At 34.5% G+C, this 17710-nt stretch overlaps 1 protein-coding gene across 19 annotated transcripts in view; it reads left to right on the top strand.

The window, feature by feature from the left end:
* kcnn4 (potassium intermediate/small conductance calcium-activated channel, subfamily N, member 4) overlaps positions 1-17710 on the top strand; it is a 76124-nt gene that overhangs the window by 10837 nt on the left and 47577 nt on the right. For all 19 annotated transcript variants that reach the window (XR_015511401.1, XR_015511398.1, XR_015511406.1 and 16 more), the window contains 3 exons: positions 5923-6018; positions 15068-15522; positions 16823-16958. Coding sequence is in view for 7 of the 19 variants with exons in the window: in XM_087287043.1 (XP_087143169.1) it covers positions 5923-6018; positions 15068-15522; positions 16823-16958 (687 nt within the window). In the remaining 12 variants the exon portion in view is untranslated. The remainder of the gene's footprint in view (positions 1-5922; positions 6019-15067; positions 15523-16822; positions 16959-17710) is intronic.

Here is a 17710-nt window from a genome sequence, read left to right as displayed (position 1 = left end):
GAAATGTAATTTCTTCTACCACTGTTATTCAGCCATTTAAAATGGATAGTAGTGATTTTCTTGAATGTGCTCTGTGACTGTTTTGAGGAGATAAAATGTTCTGTGTAATAATGTAATGATTTTTGCAACTAAACGAAAACATAATCAAAATTTGGATTTTGGATTCCCTTTACTGTGGCCTGCCTCAGAAGGCAGTTTCTCGCTTCTTGCTAAAAAGAGTTTCACATTTCGTGAAGTTTATTCATAAACTAATTTCGAGAGGATCACGTATTTGTGATTTATCACGGCCGGTCTCGCATTTGCTAATCACTATCTTCCAATCATATGAGTCCTAATCTACTATAAATAACCACAGTTTCCAGTTCACTTTATCTTAGTTTGGAAGAAACCCCCCCTATTCTGCTCCTTTACCTCTGATTGGGCGGCCCGGCGGCCCAGTGGTTAGCACTGTGAGCCCCACAGCAAGAACACTGCCAGCCCTGGTTCCACAGGTACGGTGGGCGTTTCTGTGAGGAGTTTGTATGTTCTCCCCGTGTCCGCGTGGGTTTTCCCCGGGTTCTCCGGTTTCCTCCCACCATCCAAAGACATTCAACATGCATAACAATCAAACATTTGTCTAACCCCTTGTGTTCCCTTAGCTACCGCAGCAGGGGAGTTCTGCGATCCGATCCACCGAGCTCAGGCTCCCCTCTCGCTCTGCCAACGGGAGGAAGCCCCGGACTCGAGGAGCCCTTGAGCTCGGGGCTCTTTCCCGGGACAGCATGCCAAACAAGCTTTTATAAATCATCAGCTAAGTGTGAACTCTTGAAACCTATTTTAGTGTCTTTACATTGGTTTCCAGTAAAGTTCAGGATTAATTTCAACAAGCTGTAAATGTTTACAAGGCATCATCTAGACTTGCACAAAATACATTAGTGACACTCTGATTCTCGAAGATTACTTAGGTCTAGTACCAGGGTCTTCTTACAGTCCTATGTTGTCATCGTAAAACTAAAGGTTTCAACTGCATGTTCGGCACTTTGGAATAGTTTACCAGAAACTGTGAGATTGGCTCCTTTGCTGCCCAGTTTTGAAACTGCTCTCAAATCTTTTGTTTTCACTGGTTTTTGATTAAGATCAGTTTTCCTGGTACAAATACAGTTAATGTCAGAATGTTTAGCCCTCCTGAATTATTAGCCCCGTTTATTTTTTTCTCCAATTTCTGTTTGACGGAAAGAATATTTTTTTTCTTCACATTTCTAAACATAATAGTTTTAATAACTAATTTCTATTAACTGATTTATTTGATCTTTGCCATGATGACAGTGCATAATATTTTACTAGATATTTTTCAGGACACTTCTATACAGCTTAAAGTGACATTTAAAGGCTAAACTAGGTCAATTAAGTTAACTAGGCAGGATAGGATAATTAAGCAATTTATTGTATGACAATGGTTTGTTCTGTAGACAAAATAGGTTAATGGAGCTAATCATTTTAAACTTAAAATGCTTTTTAAAAATTAAAAACTGCTTTTGTTCTAGCAAAAATAAAACAAATAAGGCTTTCTCCAGAAGAAAAAATATTATCAGACTTACTGTGAAAATTTAATTTCTCTGTTAAACATAATTTGGGAAATATTTAAAAAAGAAGAAAAAAAAGAAGGGGGCTAATAAATCTGACTTCAACTGTATATGATGCATGCTTTATTGATTTTTATTACTGTGCTTTTACTCTGTTGCTTTTAAATGTGCCATAGGAATGCATTTTGACTTGACAGAATAACTACTTAATAATCTGTTTGATTAATCTTATCAGTTTAAGTATGAAGTTGTCAACATGAGTGACTGAATAGTTTTAACACTGCCTGAAAACTAATCGGTTTATTCATCCACAGTATGTTGCTCTATCAAGTTTCCTGCAATTATTTTTGGTTCACACTCCTTTAAACTTATTTTTGATCTACTTAATTTGAAGTAAGCATAGCCTACTTCTGCGAGTGTGACGGTATTTAAACCTACCATTCTCATGGAAACCAAATTATACAGGAAAAGCAGCTGTTTATGCAAGTTTTTCCACATTTTGTCCCCCCTTCCCTTTAGCTGCTCAGACTGCCTATTGCATCTTTCCACACCATTTAGTGCATAATTAGCGCCTGTTTGAATAATGGATTTGAGTGTTGACCTCAAACGGGACACAAGCACTATGCTGATTTTCACGTGTTATCCTACCCACATACTTCAGTGAATGGAGTGGGCAAAACAAAGTTTAGCCCGACCCCCCTGTAAGTTTAGCTCACAGTTTTATTAATGTTGAGTGTACTGAGTTCATACACGTTAAAATGGATTCTAAGAAACCATTAATTGTGGTTAAAAAAAAACAGTGTTTGTTATGAGCATTTATAATATGTGATTATAATTACTCAATGCAAAAAAGAAAACAAAACAAACTATTTTAGAAATTTATTATATGTAATAAAATGTAATGACACAGGGAAAAAGTATTGAATACAGGAAGAAAGGGAGGTGTAAAAAGGTGAGGAAAGCCCAGACAGCAGCTGAAATCTCTTTGTTTTAGAAAGCAACTCTGTCAAGTCAGTGTAAATAAATATTATCTACTTCAGTCCCAACAGCTACATTACCAGGCGATGAAGATGAAATTGGGTGGACATTTCAATACGACAATTATTCAAATTAAGCACAGTCAGGGAAAACCTTAATTGGTGTCTTAATTGAAAAAGAAAATAAAGTTACTAGAATGGCCTAACCAATCACCTTACCTGAATATAATCAAAAATAAGAACTAAAGATCAGAGACGAGACCCACAGACAAGACTGTTGAAGTATGTAAAAAAAAATCACACCTGTGTCTAGGCAGGAGTTAAGATAATAAAAAAAATGCATGTGTTTTAACATGTGGATAAGTCTTTTAACAGGATCAGTTCTGTGTGAGCCTTTGCATAGCAATTTTATTTAAAGACACCCAGTTTAGTTATTTTCAATGTTCTAACATATATTTGCTAAACAAATTTTATGAGCACAACAGCACATTTAGCTTACATGTAAAAATTGTAAAACAGAACAAAGGTGTCTAGGACTTATATAGGGGTTGATCAGAAATAAAACAGCCTAAATTATTGAAATCTATCATTTTATTAGTCAACACATGAAGTGACCTATTTATAAAGCATTTTTATGCTTTTCCTGGTATTAAGGTGCAGTTTTGTTGATCTGATCACAAGTGGACCTAAGGAACATATTATCGTTCACATTAGGCTTTTTAAGGCTTTTATTTGTCAACTTATGATCAGACTGATAAAACTGCATCCCATACCAGGTATGAATGGGGCCATAGACTCTTAAATTGTTAAATTGTTTTGTGGTAATTTATTTGGTGTTGTGCAAAGAACTGCAAGCAAATTATTACTTTTCTGTTTATAATATGTCCCTGTTAATATCATTTGTGTAAAAAAGAACAAAAGAAGAAATTTGTTGGTGTCATACTGCCCAGCAATTATTTTACATAGAAACTGTAGTCAAATGTGGTAAAATACATTTATGCAGTTTCACAAAAATGTAGAATGAAGCCTTTATTTCCATTTAGTCTGTGTTGCAAACTGTACTCATAGCTGTAAAACACTATGTTTCATCAAATACAGTGACAAATACAGACGAATACAAAGGCAGAAACAATAGATATTAGAACAGTGCTGCCTTAAGTAGATTGTTTTTGTTTCATCTCCTCTGTTCCATTTCTTACTGGCTCATTCACAAAGGTCACATTTCGTTTCCTCATTCGTCAAAATCGCTGTCTTCAGAATTATCTCGTTTCAAGATGAGTAATTTGTATTTTACATCATTAGCAGCCTGAAAAGAAAATTAATTACTGGCTTATAATAATTTTTGCTAGATGATTCATTTCAGACATGTGCTCCCACAGTAGATGTGTGATTTAGAAGAGTTTATGTTAAAGAGAAGACAAGATGTCAACAGTGTAGCGGTATTTTACCATGAAAAAAAAAGACGGCTTGAGAATTGGAATTTGTAAATGATTTTGAGAAAAAAAAACATTTAGATGCCTTTTTTGCCAGATATTGTGTTTGTAATCATTCATTAATTTTCTTTTCAGCTTAGTCCCTTTATTAATCTGGGGTCGCCACAGAGGAATGAACCACCAACTTATCCAGTATATGTTGTACGCAGCGGATGCCCTAGCCACAACCCATCTCTGGGAAACATCCATACATACTCATACACTACGGACAGTTTAGCCCACCCAATTCACCTGTAACCGTATGTCGTGGGGAAACCGGAGCACCCGGAAGAAACCCAGTTGAATGCAAAGAGAATATGCAAACTCCACACAGAAATGCCAACTGACCCAGCTGAGGCTCAAACCAGCGACCCTCTTGCTGTGAGTCGACAGGACTACCTACTGCGCCACCGTGTTGCCCTGTCTGTAATTAGTCTCAGAAAAAATTCATATCAACATGCAAATGCATAATTACCATCATCTTATACCAGCCCATGCCTAACCACCAGCACTGCATGTTTTGGATGTCTCCTTTGTCTGTCAAACCCATTTCAGGTCTTTCAGTCTCTGAGTCGGTTGTTTTTGGTTAAGGAAACATAGAATATGTGCAGAGTTTGTGGTTTTCCAGGAACATGGTTGAAAAACATTGATTTAAAGACTGCTAATTGGCAAAGTTTAAAGTCAATAGAATATCTAAAGAGGACCATCACAGTAAAATGTTACTTCCAAATGTAGTTATATTGGTAAAACATGATGAGTTTAAGTTAGCTCAGTGATCATTTGATTTAGTTATGAATCACCTTTTTTGTAAATTCTCTGGGTGAAATCTGCTCCTTTCTGCCAATTTTCCAACAAGAAATCTAATTTATAGAGTTAACCTAGAAAGCATTTATTTTGCTTATGTATAAAACACATCAAATAGATATCCAAACATAAACATCTTGGCTAAAACAAGTCAAAATTTGGTCTGTCAGTGAAAATCAAAATAGATCTCTAGTCCAAAAATAGTCAACAAATAAAAAGGAAAGAATGACTGCAAATGTGGAGTCTAAACGGTCTATTAGATGGCTAGTCTATTTTAGGACTATTGTTATGTCTATTTGATTTTTACTGACAGCCCAAATTTAGCTTTATCCAAGGCATCCCAAGTTCGAGTCCTAGTTCGCACTCTTTCCCGATCCCATGCCCCCATCTGTCTCTCTTTCATTTTCTGTCTTTATGCTTTCATTATAAGTTTGGATGTTTGATAGACATCTGTTTGTTGGGATCATACTTGCACTTTTTTGTAATGGCATTTGTAATGCATTTAACTACATATTTGTGTGTTGTATTATTTTAGTGCCATTGGTATGAAGAAGGAACGCATGCTAACAGAATGATCTTCCAGGCATATTTTAAGTACACTATTCTCTTGGAAAACTGGTTATGCAGGAAAATTGGCTATTTATGCAAGTTTTTCCACATTTTGTCTTCCTCCCCTTTGTGCTGCTCACACTGCCTACGGTCATATTGCAGCTTTCCACATCATTTAGTGCATAATTAGCGCCTGTTTGAATAATGGATTTGAGTTTTGACCTCTAATGGTTTGATTCTAATTTTCATGCACTATCCTCCCACAGCATGCAGGTTGGAGAACAAACCGTATTTTTGCCAGTAGAAATCCTCCAGTCTTAAAACAGATCCTTAAAAAATGTTAAACTGCTGATTATGTCATGCCTTATTCAGTAGGAGACTTTTTATTTAAAGCAAGCTATGAATCAGAACAATAGTACTTAGACTTTAGGCTGGTATTTCTATTAAATGTTCTAATAACTTTTGTTTTTTTCAGTTTTCACTTTGAAAAGTAGTACAACACTGTACATTTTATTGTTATTCAGTCTCATTATCTATGTTTTTTTCTGTTTTCTCCAGGGATCCATATATGCCCTCTCCATAAACGGTCTCATTAGTTTCTCCACTGGTTGTCTGCTCATTCTCATCATCGCCTTCCATTATAAAGACATCAGAGTGAGTTTTTTTCTTGTTGTTGCCCAAATCTGACTGTGAATTGAACTGAATGACTGAACATATTATCTATCTTAATCCTCATTATGCATTCAAAATCGGTGTACTGCTTATGTATTCGGGGTCTTTTTGAAACAAAGATTATATATAAAAAAAAAAGCAAATTTAAGCACTTTTTCATTATTGCAAAAGTTTATTATTATTATTTATTTATTTTTACAATAATTAAAAAATGTTATTATTACTTTTATTATTTATTTTTATCATAATGACAAAAGTTTATTATTATTTGTTTATTTTTAAAATAATAAAAAATATTATTATTACTATTATTATTTATTTTGATCATATTAACAAATGTTTATTATTATTATTATTATCATTATTATTTTTTATTATTATTATTATTTATTTATTTATTTTTACAATAATAATAAAGTTTATTATTATTATTATTTATTTTTATTATAATAACAAAAGTTTACCATTATTATAATTAATTTTAATATTTAAAATAATAATAATACAAGTTTGTCATTATTATTATTATTATTAATATTTACTTTTTTATTATTTGACTTTTCAACTAAAACCAAATTAATTCACACTTGATAAGCAGAGTGGACATTTCTATATTTATTATTCTGTTACTTAATTTGCCACCTTTTAATGAACTGAAATATGGAGTAACTTTCAGAAATTTCAAATTAAACATGAACCACACCCTACTGTGACTAATTTGAGCTAAAATATTTTTTTAATTTTTTATTTTATTTTTACAATATTGATTTAAAATGTTATTTTATTTTATGATTTTCTGAAATTTATAAGAACATGTAATAGTCCATTGGGCTCTATGCACAGTTTTAAAGCCAATGATAAACTTCCATTGCAAGCCTAATGTGACTAGTTTTAATTTCACAAGGTTGTTTTTACAGTATCGATGTTGTAATATTTATAATACGTTCAGTTAAATAGACTTAAGCATTCATTCAGTTGTTCAAGCATAAAACGAGATGAAAGACCATTGTAACCACTAGCTCCGTCAGCACCATCAGGCTAGTGCGGAAATTCCATTTTTTACTGGGGTAAAATAAGCTGTCATATTTTAAAGACATGGCGGTGGGAATGGCATTTAATGCAGTGCTTCCTGTCCAATCTGAGACCCACTTTGTATCGTATATCTAACAGGCATTGAAGATTGCTGATTTTTAAAGAACTCAGATCCTAAACGTGACACTTTTGTAAAAGACCCTAGAGCTGCTTGGCTGAAAATTAAAAGTCTGTGTGCATTTAGCCCATTGCTTAACCCCAATTATTTTTGATTTATAGTATTAATAGAATGAATACAGTTATATTGAATGGCACTGAATATTTTAACTCATGGTTGCTGAAAGCAAAACAAAAAATAAAATAAATTTTTCTCAGAAAAAAAAAAAACTTTCACCTGCGAATTATATGTACAAATACATTTACCAGCTAAAATTCAGTCTTGGATGAGAAAAGGAGAATAGTTAAATATTTGACTTAAGTATATTTTTCAGTGTAGTTATATAATGTAGTTTATATAGTAAGTGAATTATCCAAAATATACATAGATATAAGATATATATTTAACAAAGTACCCAACAAACCTGAGCTGCACGGTGGCGCAGTGGATAGCATGTTCACCTCACAGCAAGAAGGTTGCTGGTTCGAGCGTCCGCTGGGTCAGTTGGGGTTTCTGTATGAAGTTTGTATGTACTGCCCGTGTTTGTGTGGGTTTCCTCCGGGTGCTCCGGTTTCTCCTACAAGTCCAAAGACATATGGTGCAGGTGAATTTACTTCCATGGTATTTTATAGTATGTATATGAATGCCAATGGTTACAGATTTTGAGCATTCTTCAAAATATCTCATTTTGTTCTTAACAGAATAAAAAAACTAAATATTTACTCTCCCACAACCTCTTAAGTCAGCGGGTCCTGGCCCATAAGGCGGGCCTCAGCCAGTTCTGTGGGGGTCACATCAAATTTGTAAAAATAATTTTAGCAGTGGACAATTAGTTAATTTTATCTCATGGCTGACCAAAAAAAAAATGACACATTTGTATTTTGATGAGGGATGTCACAGGTACTGACAAGAAACTTGCAACTAATATAGGGCTAATTTAAAGGCCAAAAGCTTATGCCTTTTAGTTACAAATGGCCTACTGATGTTTTGCTTTTATATTTTACATTAGGCTATTATTTGTGCATAAACAAATCTAGATATAGTAATAATAAACATACAGTTTGTCCTTACTGCAAACTTATATAAACAATAATATAATATAATTTTCCAGGGGTCTCAGACAAAAAAAAAGGTTGGGAACCACTGACTTAAGTGAATTTAATGTTTGGGTGAACTATCTCTTTAAATCGTTTGAAAAGTTACAATAAATTACAAAAAATAAATAAATAAATAAATATATAATATACATAAATAAATAAATAAATATATATATATATATATATATATATATATATATATATATATATATATATATATATATATGTATATATATATATATATATATATATATGTGTATATATATATATATATGCATTTTAGAAAAAATAACTCAATATAAAATGGATCTGCATTATGAAGTTTAAAGGCACAAATTGACAAAATGTCACTGCTGTGGTTTCAAAGCCCATATGATTTTAATCCTTTTGCCTGACAAAAAGAAGAATTGGGTTTGTACATATTATGAAAAGTAAAAGAAAAGTATAGAAATGTTGTTTTAAAAACATGTTGTTAAAACCTTTGTTTAAAATATTTTAATTCCCTTTAAGTTTCTTCTAGTGTCTTCTGTTGCGATATCTTACTGATTGAAGGAAATTTGATGTTATCGACAGTGTGTTGACAGAGAGCATACCCTGTGAGCACACACTGCCATTAAAAATGTTGCTAGCAATAAGATACACTGTTGGGATATGTTTATCTTATGATGTGTCATGTCTTGTCCGTATAAGAGGTGTTAAAGATCAGACAGAGTAACTCAATACATTAGGACTCCTAACTCAGCTTTATAACAGTAAATATGGCAGTTTTGACGACTGTTCTTCACTGTGGTTGTACATGTACTGTATTCTGGTTAGGGATAAGTAAGAATAACTGAAAAACAAAAAATGATTGAGGCCAGGGGAAAAAAACCTGACTGAATATTATCAGCTACAAATTCAGAAAATGTTTGATGGCAGTGGATCTACAAGTGCACTATGGAGATAAGAAGGGTGAAGTTTATCGAAACTCCTCACACTGAGTCAGCAAGATGAGGCCAGAGGGACCTCAGGTTTTTAAAGATGTAAAACAAGAGTAAAAAATGCACACTTTATCCAGTTAAGTTCTTTGTGTGAACTTAACTAAAAGCAAAGAACAGGAACAGAATCGTTTAGAAACAAAAACATGGGAAACTGAGTAAGAATGAAATTAAGTATACAATCTGCCGTCTGTTATAAAGTACACAGTGGAAAGATTGTTTGAAATGAGTGGCCTGTTTTGCACAATTCTTATTGTATCTTGGTTACCTTTAGATAACTTTTGACCGTGATCCTTGTATATTTGTAATTGTGTAATATATGGACATAAAAAACAAAGCACTAAAGCATCTTTTTTCATCAACAAAGGGTTACTAAAAAGTTTAAAAAATATATGTATTTTTTTTTTCATTTTAACCGCATGCCATGTCCATTAACTAAAATCAAAGAACTGTGAAACAAACCTGTAAAACTTTTATACACATATTGAATATTTGTTTTTAGAAATGAAAATAAATAAATAAATAAATAAATAAATAAATAAATAAATAAATAAATAAAGATACACAACTGGTCAAAAGTTTGGAGTCAGTATGGTTGTTGAATATTTTACAATAAGCTTTTCTTCCTCACCAAAGCTGCATTTATTTAATCAAAAATACAGTACAAATTGTAAAATTGTGAAATGTTATTGCACTATAAAATAACTGTTAAAAAAAGAAGTTTTACATTAAATTTTATAATTTACTTCAGTGATGATGATGAATTGAATGATGAATTTTCAGTTTCATTACTCCAGTCTTCCGAGTCACATGATCCTTCAGAAATCACTCTATTATTATTATTATTATTATTATTATTATTATTATTATTATTATTATTATTATTATTATCATTATTATTAATAATAATAATAATAATAATAATAATGGCTATATAATAAAAGTAGTAATGAATTGAGTAATCATTTGATTTAAAAAAATTCATACAATAAGAAAGCAGTTGTTTAGTTAGAATCCTATACTGCTATAAGTTAAATAAAATTGTGTGATCAATAAAAATGCTGTCAGAATATTTTAAAGGTAATTATTTAATTTAATTACAATACTTCATTTTTGGATTGTGATTATGTAATCCTGCTATGTATCATCCCAGAACTATAAATGGGTCAAAGATGAGAAGTCATATTCTTTTGTCTGCATCAAATTTTGTAAAAAAAATTATTTTGCAAAAACACAATTAGCACATTAAATAAAATTTATATTGAAATTGAATATTTTTTAACTTTTATGATTAGTTTTTTTTTCAGGGTTAAACTATGGTTTTACCAAATTTAGTGCATTTCTTCTGCAAGCCATGATAACAATTCAGAGACACCAATAATGAATTTAACAGGATGCATGATTCTTTTGGAAAAATTAAAGCTGCGTTACACTTTTAATGCTTTGATGCCTCAAATTTTCTTCTTCAGAGAGTCTGTATCATGTGAATGTCTGTCTTCTGCAATCTGACGTGGTTTGAGAAAGCTTGACATTTGGCCAAAAGCCCCCGCTAGTCTTAAGTGCCTCAGCACATGTCTCCATCTCTCCACTCTGCCAAGACATCACCTGCTTTTACACGATCTCACATCTCCACCAGTTCACCCCAACCCCCACCATGCCCCCTGCACCCACAAACACTTCACTGTGTTCCCATGGGACTCATATTGCACACGTCAGTGACCCTCATCCTCAATGTTAAACGCTTATTCTCTAAATTTCTGCAGCACAATTAACTGACTGTAACGGTAACTAACTTTATTCCAGATGATGCTCAAAGATTTTGATGTTGTTTCAAAAGTAGTGTTCCGTATTGTTCTCAGCAGTGTTGATTCTTATCAAATAAGGAACTTGTGCAAGTACATGTTGCGTACATTTTGTTATTAGCAAGGTACTATTTTACTTTTTATTGAATTAGAATATTATACAGGGGGTGGACACAGCTAATTCGAGGGGTAAAAACAAACACATGCTGCATCTGAAGTCGCATACTTCCATACTATATAGTACGCTAAAATCAGTATGTGAGCCGAGTAGTATGTCCGAATTCATAGAATTCAAAAGACAGTATGTGAGAAGCACCCGGAAGATCTACTACTTCTGGTGAGATTCTGAAGTACGCATTGAATTCCTGGTACGATATCCCATGTTGCCCTGTGAGAGAATTCATAAATTGGAGTGAAACAACGCAATTGACGTGGGTTGGTCACTTGTTTATGACAAAATGGGGGATGTAGTACCTCCAAGTTCCATTCATACTACTCACAATTATACTGGCCGAGTAGTACGTTGTAAATTCAAATGCAATACCTACTGACTAGTAGGTGATTTCGGATGCAGACACAGTATACTCATACATTAGAAAGAATAAATTGGTGTCAGTCAATTTTTTTAAAGAGAATCAAATAGATAAGATACAGTAGGATGTGTATGATACATCATAGTCATAATATACTGATACGGTAGGCCTTTTGTATAAGCTTACTGTAACATATATTATAGAGTATGTTCATGTAATACTAGCACAGATTAAAGCATAATAGATGATTTTATTCATTACAAAAATACGTGCAAATTTTGACTATATTTTCTGTCACATTAAAATAAAATTACTGCAAAATGACAGCATTTTTATTTGTCATTGTTATGCCACTAAAAGTCATAATCTTGTGACAAGTCATTTCAAAAATCATGGCAATAGACACTAGGTTTACTCTCATCACAGTCAACACACTATTATTTTGTAACGATGGAGATGGATGCAATACAAGCATGACATGGCAAGGGAAGCCTCCTATATGCACTTTAAATTCGGCATAATAATATTAATAAAATGATATATAAAGGAAAAATTAAGTATATAATTTGTTAAAAATATGTTCCGGGCACAAGCAAGCAGATCCCACAGCTTGGATGCAAAACAATAACAACGTTTCTGATAAAACCAATTCCTCTCATCAAGGTTGAATGTGGATAAAGGTCAGTGGGAATTTTGCCATTATGTTTGATGTGGCAAATGAAATCTATACATTTTTTTTTTTTGCCACTGAGGTTTAAAGATGATCTGAGTACAATTTTGTGAAATTTAGAAAATCTAAATGACAGACAGTAGGTTTGGATGATTATGGTATAATTGGTATTGATTTTGGCGGTTCATTCTGCTGTGGCGAACCAGGATTAATGAAGTGACTAAGCCAAAAAGAAAATGAATGAATGAATGAATAGTATTGATTTTCTCAACATGTTCCAAGTAATGTGTCAAGACCAGTTAATGCATTGCAAACTTTGAAACTACATCCTTTTGGATTCACATACAATAACAGAGCTCTAGTTCAAATTATTCTATTTTTATTAGATTCATTCATTGATTCATTTTCTTTTTGGCTTAGTCCCTTTATTAATCTGGGGTTGCCACAGTGAAATGAACCACCAACTTATCCAGCATACATTTTACAAAGCAGATGCCCTCCTAGCTGCAACCAATCTCTGGGAAACATCCATACACACTAATTCCCACTCATTAACTACGCACAGCTTACCCAATTCACCTGTACCGCATGTCTATGTACTGTGGGGGAAACCGGAGCACCCGGAGGAAACTCACGCAAACACAGGGAGAACATGCAAACTCCACACAGAAACGCCAACTGACCCACCCGAGGCTCGAACCAGCGACCTTCTTGCTGTGAGGCGACAGCACTACTAACTGCTTTGCCACTTTATTAGATTATGATACAGAAATTTCTGTTACAGTGAAAGTATTGTACTGATTACATGCTCATTTTAAGTATTTGTGCCTGTTTTTGCCTCAGTCAGTTGATTACTCAAGACATGGTTATAATAATCACCGCAATGAATCCCACATTTAAATAGGTATGTCACTTCACCAAAACTTTCCAGCATGGATACAGCATTGGTTTCTTGTAGCAGCATAAAAAAAGACCTTTAATTCAAAATCTAAATGGATTCTAAATAGCCTATGTGTGGTCCCTAAAATTGTTCTCTTACTTCAGTTTAGTGTGAGCTCACTCAGTTCCCTTATAACCTATAATAGTGTATACGCCGAAGCATGCTAATAGGACTTTTAATTTGCCAGTAACCTAGGTAAAGCGCTTCCGATGAACTGTATGCCACTGCAAAAATCTGCACGTTTAAGGTCAGTTTTCTTTAAAAATCAGCGATCTCCAATGGCCGAGTCATATCCGATATATAGTGGGTCTCAGATTGTACAAGAAGCACTGCATTAAATTACATTTTTTTCCCCGCCATGTCTTTATAATATGTGCATTTAATTTACCCAAGTAAATTCAATGGAGCTTCTGCGCTAGCCTGCCGATTCTGACAGGCGAGTGCGAGTTAAAGGCCTTTTGTTTCATTTTACGCTTTTAAAACTAAATGAATGCCAAAGTTTATTTAACTGAATGTATTTTAATTACATTACAACATCGATGCTGTAAAAGGAACCATATAAAATGGAAAAAAATTCACAATAACAGGTCACCGGAAGGGCGACACAGTGGCGCAGTAGGTATTGCTGTCGCCTCACAGCAAGAAGGTTGCTGGGTCGTAAGTTCGAGCCACGGCTAGGTCAGTTGGGGTTTCTGTGTGTTCGTGTGGGTTTCCCCACAAGTGAATTTGGTAGGCTAAATTGTGTGGATGTTTCCCAGAGATGGGTTGCGGCTGGAAGGGCATCCGCTGCGTAAAAAATGTGCTGGATAAGTTGGCGGTTCATTCCGCTGTGGCGACCCCAGATTAATAAAGGGACTAAGCCGACAAGAAAATGAACAAGGTCACCGGAACTTTATCAGTATGGGAACAACAATAGCTCAGCATATACCCTATTTTTCTCTATACTGTCTATCTTGTCTACACTGTGTTGTTTTAATGATGTGATGAATGAGTATGCAAGACTTAGTACTGAACAAAAACTCTTGTTTTGGGTGGTGAGTGGATTCTGGCCGATTGATCGGCCAGTGCATTTTTAAAAGAACAACAGATATGCCTGTGATTGGCTGCTTTACTCAATGCTGCATGTGATGTTGTAAATAGAAACCTCTGATGCACTTTAGAGCATAAACACAAATACACACTTGAGTGTTTGCCAATTCTGTTTCAGCAATTTGCTATTAATACTGCATCCACTAAGGGTCATTTGGTGTACAGTAGGTCCAGACCTAGTATTAAATTTAATGGTTAAATGTTAGTGTTAGCCTTGTCTTTTGGCAATAGCCTCGTGAATGAGGAAACATTTTAAGTGCCGAGTGTCAAATGTTTTCAGATCTTTCCGCAGCTGGAACCAGTACAGTAAATGTGGTGGAAAAATGTAGACAACAGTTACAATTACAATCTAATTCTGTTTCATGTACTTCTCAAACTGCCAAGCGCAATCCAAGTGGAGTGTTGATTGATATGGAGTTACTCATTTTCAGCTCGAAGTCATGTTTAATTTTTTGTGTGTCGTGTAATTAATGAGGCGTTCATGTGTGATTTATGGCTCCAAGTAGTTTCACTGACACACTTGTCCTTCACAAGCAAAACAGTTTACAGCTGGACGTCCTATCAGGGAGGGCAGGGCTTTGTTTGTTTTGGCTCGGCTCTTCCAGTGAATCAAGAACGTCTCGCTGGCTCTCTCGTCTCTGCCATACTTTGTTAATCATTGCTTCCTTGTGAGATTAATCAAGTGATCCTCTTGTTGATACACATCCTGCCTCTGTTTTTCTTTCCTCTTCAAGCTTTTCATCATTGACCACAACCAGGTGGACTGGCGCATTGCCATGACCAGCTACCGGGTGCTTGGCATCTCCCTGGAGCTCATGGTCTGCGCCATCCATCCCGTGGTCATCTACCTGAGGCCAGACGGGGAGGACAAACTTGGGAGGAAACCAGAGCAGAATTCGTCAACCCCCCTGTGCTTGTCATCCAGTCACAGAGAAGTCATGCTGGACGTTGAGCTGCTGCTGTCGGCTCTCATGTTCTTGAGACTGTATCTGGTGCACAGAGCCGTCCTGTTGCACAGTAAAGTGCTCCTCAGCGCCTCGTACAGGAGCATCGGATCCCTCAACAACATCAACTTCACCTTCCGCTTCGTGCTAAAGGTGTTAATGAACAAATATCCAGCCCGAACGCTGCTGGTCTTCATTATGTTCTTCTGGCTCTCTGCATCTTGGATGCTGCGACTGTGTGAAAGGTACAGAATGTGCGATTGCAAGCAAACACATTTGCAACAATATTTTTGATGGCTTTTCCATCGGGTTCCTCATTAGAAACAGCTCATCAAGTGTTATCACAACGCTTCAGATGTTGATGGTCAATTTAAGTTGTTCTTACGAACCAATTTATTTTAGGAGCAAACACATTGTTCATTAAAACTGGTTCATTATTGACTTTCAGACTGTGCAGTCTGGTTTATGTTTCAAGGATTAGGCAAGGGGCTTGGGTTTTTACCCAAATCTGGGTCAACTTCATGTCAACAGCTCCTTTAAAATTATATTTACACTGTAAAACCCAAAAAGTTAAGGTAACTCAAACCATTTGAGGAAACCAATTGCAATAAACCATTTGTTCAAAAACTAATCCTAATGAGTACCGTGAACTTAATCCATTTGAGTAAACTAAGCAAATTAAGCACATTGAAACCCAATGAATGAAGAGAACTCAAACCAACTGAGTACTGTAAAATTCAATAAGTTAAGTCAACTCAAAACGTTCAAGAAAAACCAACTCAACTCAAACAATGTGCATTAAAAAACTAATCTATATGAGGACTGTGAACTTACTCCATTTAAGTTGAGGTAATGAGATATTTCATTAACTCAGTACTTTTAACACTGAGTTCAAAACTCTTCTCAAATGAGTAGAATTAACTTTCAGTCAGTTTTAAGTTAACTAAACTTATTTCATTTGATAAAGTTAACTATTGGGTTTTACAGTATACTAGAGCAAATTATGTTGTGTTCAATACTTATTTTACGTGATATATATAGCAAGATTAACTGATTGATTGATTGATCTACAGATAGATTGATCACTGTAAAAAGTGATTAGTTACTTAAAGTGAGTAAGCTCATTGCCTTATAGGTAGCAAGTTGATTTTACCTAAAAATAAAGTCAGTAAACCCTTTGTAACTTGGAACTGTTAAGTTGACTTAATTTGTTTAATTCTGGCTATTTACTAACTTTTTACAAATAATGCAAACTAATCGCTTTTTTCTTTACAGTATATGTAAAAAATGTATGTTCATGTAATGTAATTTACTTACATTAAATGTTTTAAATAAGGTTAACTTGTATATAATTGTTTTTGAAAAAAATACTGAAGAGAAATACTGGTGTAAGTGAGCAAATCAGATTAATTGAATAAAAAAACAACAATGTTTTAGCTTATGTTATTGTTTTTTTCCAGAGATTCTCTGGTTGACAACCACTGCTATAAGAAGACGTTTTGAGTTTTGCATATTCCCACAGTCACTCTCTGTCTCCACCTATAGGGAGAAGCAGGTAGACACAGGTGGCATGGACACAGCGCTGTGGCTCATTGCCATCACCTTCCTCACAGTGGGCTATGGAGACGTGTCCCCTCACACCAGCTGTGGAAAGGTGGTGTGTCTCTTCACAGGCGTCATGGTAAATATAACTCTAACTGTTAGTCCTGCTTGTACTGCTGGGTCTACAGATGCTGAAAACATCATTGCATCACTTCTGTGCAGTGTGGTATTCGTTTGAGAAGAAACACATGGCTATCAAATGAAAAAAATCAGGTCTATTGCTTTATCAATCCTCATAGCTTTGCTTTAGCAAAGTAATAAATATACATTTAACACTGTCATATTAACTTTTAAAAGTGCCATATACTTTATTGGGCTTGATAAGTTAAATTGTTTTCTGATATCTATAAGTATTTTTATAGCTTCGGTAACTTCAAAAAAATCTCCAGAAATGGCTCTATAAGCTCATTTATTACTCCATAAAATACCCATAGAATCAGAAGGTCCATTTCTGACCATATATGGATCGTGTTGTGAATATTTATGAGCTCCACTCTGACGTGCCGCTGCTACAGACACACACACACAGCATGATGTATGCTGAAGACAGACAAATATAAACCCAATCAGAGTAACGTTAATCTATTTTGTTCACCAGATCTGTTGTGGATAATGGCTAAGTTATAATTAAACTTGACAAAAAAAGAGTGATAGAGATGTATGGCGTTTTACTTTAAAGCTGTAGTCAAAGAAAACACCGGCAGGAATTAATATCAACCTCTGCATGAACATGAATATGAGAGTTAAGCTGAGTGATTTGACTCGATTCAGCAGTGTACTGATGACATGGCTGCTCATCAGGTCCAGATGAATGACCCAAATTAGGCTTAC

The sequence above is a fragment of the Danio rerio genome, chromosome 16 (genome assembly GCF_052040795.2).
Source record: "Danio rerio strain M-AB ecotype USA chromosome 16, GRCz13ab, whole genome shotgun sequence".
Taxonomy (NCBI): Eukaryota; Metazoa; Chordata; class Actinopteri; order Cypriniformes; family Danionidae; genus Danio; species Danio rerio.
The sequence above is the reverse complement of the archived record's forward strand: the minus strand, read 5'-3'. Positions and strand labels throughout refer to the sequence as shown.